The sequence below is a fragment of the Rana temporaria genome, chromosome 3, assembly GCF_905171775.1.
Source record: "Rana temporaria chromosome 3, aRanTem1.1, whole genome shotgun sequence".
NCBI lineage: Eukaryota > Metazoa > Chordata > Amphibia > Anura > Ranidae > Rana > Rana temporaria.
The window spans coordinates 268,026,896-268,033,015 of NC_053491.1; the positions used below are offsets into that span (position 1 = coordinate 268,026,896).

At 38.3% G+C, this 6,120-nt stretch overlaps 1 protein-coding gene across 1 annotated transcript; it reads left to right on the top strand.

The window, feature by feature from the left end:
- The first annotated feature begins 2,181 nt into the window (after positions 1 to 2,181).
- Positions 2,182 to 4,707, top strand: SMIM32 (small integral membrane protein 32). The gene has a single exon (XM_040344658.1). The coding sequence runs from the start codon at positions 3,203 to 3,205 to the stop codon at positions 3,530 to 3,532; it is 330 nt and encodes a 109-aa protein (XP_040200592.1). The 5' UTR covers positions 2,182 to 3,202; the 3' UTR covers positions 3,533 to 4,707.
- The last annotated feature ends 1,413 nt before the right edge of the window (positions 4,708 to 6,120 follow it).

The window sequence follows — 6,120 nt, forward strand, 5'->3', positions numbered from 1 at the left end:
AAAGAGGAACTGCAGTCTGCTCACATAATTTATAATAAAAACATCTTTGCTATTCTAAAGCTTCCCTCCAATCACTTTGCATATTATTTTATATATACTGTGATTCTGTACTTGCCAAATATGCTGCAGAAATCTCCCTCCACTGAGTCTGGCTGCATCCATTTTAACTGTGGGCAGCTGAAGCTGTTGCCTGTTCACTTCCTGGATTTGCACAGACACACAGAGCCACACCTCCAGCTCTGCAGCCCTGCAGCTTTCATTGTCCCTCTTATGATCACCCCCCTCTCTTCCTGGCAAACACTCACGAGCGTGAGAGAGAGCTGTGCATGATGTCAGAAGGCCAAGGCTAATGACCAGACAAGAAAGAGGAAATGGGCTGTATAAGGTATTGACTGGCAGAAAAAAAATGATTTACTATCCAAAGTTAAAACAACACGGGCAGAAGATTTAATAGATGGAAAGATGAAAAAATGACTGAAGGTCCACTTTAAATGTGGGGAAGACATAATTGAATGCTTCTTCTTTAAAGCCCTGTACACACGGACCAGAATCTCGTCAGGAAAAAAAACGTTTTTCCTGACAAGATTCTTGGCTAGAATCTCTTGCCGCCCGAGTGTACAGACACTCGATTCAAAAGAACTGTCGTTCTTTTGAATGGCAAGAACGCGGTGACGTCATTGCATACGACGAGCATGCGCTTGTCACATTCAATGTCGTCGCCGCCATCTGGCTGTACCCTACCTATGCCTAGGAAGCTACCGTGCATGCATCAAAGTCATTTCGAGGATGCACGGGTTTCCATGGAGAGGTAAGTATACACACGCTCGGTTTTCTCGGCAGGAAAAGACTGCCGAGATTCTCACGACGAGAAAATAGAGAACATGTTCTCTATTTTTCTCGTCTAGATTCTATGCAGTTTTCTTGACAAGAAACCTGAAAGCCTCGTACACACTCTCAGTTTACTGGGCAAGAAATCTCTGCCAGCAATTTTCTTGCTGGTTGTTGCCGAGAAAACCGAGCATGTGTACAAGGCTTCGGGCTTGTAACATGCAGTGGATACATCTGTATTAGGTTAAAGGGGTTGTAAAGGTACAATTTTTTTTTCCTAAATAGCTTCCTTTACCTTAGTGCAGTCCTCCTTCACTTACCTCATCCTTCGATTTTGCTGTTAAATGTCCTTATTTTTTCTGAGAAATCCTCAATTCCTGTTCTTCTGTCTGTAACTCAACACAGTAATGCAAGGCTTTCTCCCTGGTGTGGAGTGTCGTGCTCGCCCCCTCCCTTGGACGACAGGAGGAGCTGTGTGTTAGAGGGCGTCCTGACTCTCCTGTAGTACAAGGGAAGGGGCAAGCATGACACTCCACACCAGGGAGAAAAGTGTTGCATTACTGTGTGGAGTTACAGACAGAAGAACAGGAAGTGAGGATTTCTCAGAAGAAATAAGGACATTGAAAAGCAAAATCGAAGGATGAGGTAAGTGAAGGAGGACTGCACTAAAGTAAAGGAAGCTATTTAAGAATTTATTTTTTACTTTACAACCCCTTTAAGATGTACAGTATAGGTGGCATTTTAAATGATTATGTTTTAAATATGTACTAATATTTTTTTTTTTATATTTCTATCTACATTGGGCTGTGGTACCGTGAAAATCCTAATTAGTTCTCTTAATTAGGGTCTGTTTTTCCTAGTATAGTATAATAAAAGTATTGCTGAGACCCCAAATTACTCAGGTATGTAAGGTTACCTGTTGATGGGATTGGAAAACAGATCTGCCATGTACATATGGATCAAAAAATAAGCAATCATTCAAAGGTGACTTGTCCTATACAAAATCATCAGTGTAGTGTGGCTCATGGTTGCTATAATAAATGATTATAAAATAATTTCTGCATACAGTATATTATAATATTGCAGAGACCCCAATTACTCACGTGTCTAAGATTACCTGTTGCTGAGGTTTGAAAACAGCTCTGCCATGTACATATGGATCAAAGAATAAGCGATCATTCACAGGTGACTCGTCCTCATCCAAAATCACCAGCGTCGTTGCAATCCTAGGAAGTAAAGCTCGAAAATATTTCCATTTTCCGTATTATAAAGTGCTAAGGAGTTTAAGAGATTTAAAAATGTCTGGCAGCAAGCCAAGACTTAATGGCCATTTAAAGGCAGTTTGATTAAATAGAACTAACATGCTATTTGCCAGTCTGTAGATGTTGTTGGAGAATTTACAGACAATGAATACCTGCTTCTAGTTCTAATACCAAATATGAGATGCGAATCTAGAAAGGAAAGCAAGGACTTGTCTGCAGCTCAGCAATATACACTCAGGAAGATTAAATGCCCACAATGATTTAATTTTAATAACAGGAAGCTGTGAGATATCACAGTGTCCAGGAATATTCAGCATCACAGCGTAAAAAGCTCCCCTGCTGCATCAAATAAGGCTCGGCTGGAGTTTGAGCAAATCTGGTCACATGTTTAGTGTATGTACAGGCACAGATCAGACTGGCTGTGTGCTGGAAAGCCGCGTTGGAAACCATCAAGACTCCGAGGCGAAAGGAACTTTGGAGTGTATTAAAAAGGCAGATCAGATTTTAGTTCAACAGCACAAACAGATTACAAGGATTTAAAGGGGGGGGGGGCTGATCTCTCTTAAAAGGATATCTACAATCATTTGATGCTCTCAAGACTGCAAGTATTATTGAAGAATCATAGGAAAAATATGTTCACATTTTTCCCTGTGACATGGATCTAATGTGCTACAAAGATGTGGAAACCAAGGATGTGACCTCCCGTTGTCTGCTTTTGTTATAATTAGCAGTTAAACTGTTCTGTGACTGTTGTGAGTACAAATACCTGCCCTCTCATTCAAACTGAGAGACGGAGGAGGATTACATTATTGCTTTGTGCCAGGATTTTTAGACTGATGTGCATGTTGCCGTTGGAGATGAGGGAACAGCAGTTTGAAAGAGTTTTTAAGGAGAAGACAGATCCACCTATGGTTTTGGAGTAACAGATTTATTTGCAATAGTTGAGATTATAGGCAGAGGCAGTAATGGATTTGTGTGCATTACACAACTGCCCTAGCCTAAATAAATTGTGTATTCTGGATTCAAAAACTGGCAAGACACTTTGGATAAAAAAATGTGACTTCTTGGAGTCTCTTATGTATAAAGGGCTGTGAGAGGGAAAAAAAATCATCATGATCATGTATGGAGTGATGCTGCTCAACTCCAGCAGTGCTACAGAAGCCCAGATCATGCTACAGACCAACACTCCTTACCTGAGCAGCACCCAAAGACCTGTCAGCTCTTCAGCCTTCTACATGTCCACGGCCAGGGTGCTCAAGGAAGGGGAGATAAACAAACCTGACCTAATGACTTACATTGTCCTCTTTGTCCTCCTTTTTCTGTCAGTGACTCTGATTGTCCTTTTCATTAACTGTCAGCTGAGAAATTCCTTCTTTGCAGGTTTCCCCTATGACAGATCCCTAAGGGAAGCCAGGAGCCCCTGGAAAACACAGTCTGTCTGAAGGGACCAGCATAGGCAGCATCTGAGATGTATTTCTTAATTCACTTTTTATAGCTATACAAACTAAGGCAAGCTAGGATTTGTTTCATATATCACCACTGTTTGAATGTCATTTTATTGTGATGTTCAGAAAATTATTCATTTGTGCCACAGAGGATACTAAGCTGTCAAGGGATGATGTGGATTGAGCAATTTTTAGGAAAGGTTTATAACCTTATATTCTGTATATTATGTATAATGTGACGCTGACGTCCATGCATTTATCTCAATTTATATTATTCATAAACTCAGAAATATTCACAGATTGCTGTCAGAAGAGGCAGAAGTGACATTTTAGGAATGACTACTGAATGCTTAGGAGGGTTTGACATCTACTTTTTGCCTGTCTTTTCTATATACAGGAATATTTAATGTAACTGATATTTTATGTGTTTTCTCTGGACAATAATAACTCTTAGTGCCTGGATCCCTTACATTCTATAGACATAGATCCATTCCCTGATAAAGTCATTTTGATTTTATTAAAGAAATGTAATACAGCACAATGCTCTTCCGAATGCAGAGATCAAGCACCTTCATTCCGTTTGATATGGTGACTTTTCCAGAATTAAACACAGCTTTGCCAGAATCAAATGTTTTGATCAAAGGCATTCAAAAATCTTTGATTCCTTTAGCATATTCCAGGTTATTGTTGTTCAGAAAAAGTATATTTTTCTTTATTTTTTTGTGCAACAATATTTGCTGCTTAAATACATTAACCACTGCAGATTTGATTTACTAAGTATTTAGTAAGTCACAGTCTGGTTTTTTTTAAATCTTAATATTTATAATCACATTTATTTCAAGGGTTTAAAATAAAAATGTTGTATAAACGTACATGTGATTAATGAGGATACGCTGAGATTTAGCAGTATTATTAGTCATCATCTGCTTCTTTTAATGTAGGTAGGGTATTAGAAACCTTCTAATAGCAGAACAAATATGTAAATAAAAATAATATATCAGTTATGCTGATACATAATTACGCAATTCATCCAAACATTTAAAAAATATTGGGCGTAATTCATGTTGAAACAGTATTATAAAGCTGATGCACTAACATGTATTTGTAGGATCTAACAACTTATCTTCGATACATCTGTCAGTTACAAATAATAAAAAAAAAAATGAAAACCATGATCTAGCAGATTGTATCATGTTATACTTTTTCTCTTATTATGTGTGCATGTGTGCTGATAACTGTACTCCAGCTGGGTTCCTGACTCACACAGATGGGAGAGCAGAGTACACCAGGGGTTCTCAACCTGTTTCAGCACACTTAGATAAGCTTTTAATAAAAGTGTAATGGGAAGTGCAGGTGTTCAGACAGACATTTATTCAAACATTAGCACTTGCTGAGCTTCGTACTACTGCTTAATGATCACTAGTATATGGAGTCAGCAGTCAGAAAACATCTTTATTTAACCTAAAGAGCAATTGCAGTCAAGAAATGAAATCATTGAGAAATGAATGCCATCCAGTAAGTCAGTGATTGTGCTAAGGTTAAAAAAATAATACTAAAGAGAGAAGACTAATGAGTAAAAGCATACTATATTGCAGTTTACCAAGCCTTATGCCGCGTACACATGATCATTTTTCGGCATGAAAAAAAATGAAGTTTTTCGGCATGTAGAAAAAACAAAATTTTTCCAACTTCGTCATTAAAACGACGTTGCCCACACACCATCGTTTTAAAAAAATGCTCTAGCAAAGCGTGGTGACGTGCAAAACATACAGGGGAAGTAAAGGGGAAGTTCCATGCGGATGACGCCACCCTTGGGGCTGCTTTAGCTGATTCTGTGTTAGTAAAAGACAATTCACGCTTTTCTGTCTGTTACAGCGTGATGAATTTGCTTACTCCATCATGAACGGTAGTTTTACCAGAAAGAGCGCTCCCGTCTCATAACTTGCTTCTGAGCATGCGCGGGTTTTTAACGTCGTTTTAGCCCACAACCCACAACCCGAAAAACTACATTGTTTAAAACGTCATTACAAAATGCAGCATGTTCGAAAAAGAAATTTGTCGTTTTTCAGAACCTGAAAAATGATGTGAAGCCCACACACGATCATTTTAAATTACATTTTTTTTAAACGTTTTTTTAATGCCGAAAAATAATCGTGTGTACACGGCATTAGATGTGGGGGTTACATTCATTTCTATTTCTTTCAGGGTTTTTTACCCTTTATTTTCATCAGTGATCCTGCCAGTAACACACTTCCTGTGCTAGGGTAATAATGCTCACTCTCTGTACAGAATTTATTGAGGAGGTTGCTCATTCCATTCTGATCCCTTTCTGCTTTTTGTATTACCAATCACACCCAAACATTTAAGACAAGTCTACATCTGATTTTTGGCTTTAAGAAATATATATATATATATATATATATATATATATATATATATATATATACACACAATGAGAGAATGTTGAGGACTTTACATTACAGCAAGGTCTGAATGAAAAACCTAACTACTTAGTTAACTACTTGGTTGTGCTTGCTGTATGCTTCCCAAGTATCAACTGAGTTACCAAGTAAACTTGGCAAATG

What these genes read in the sequence shown, in the direction of transcription:
- SMIM32 (XM_040344658.1), top strand. Translation starts at nt 3,203, where the DNA reads ATGATCATGTATGGAGTGATGCTGCTCAACTCCAGCAGTGCTACAGAA.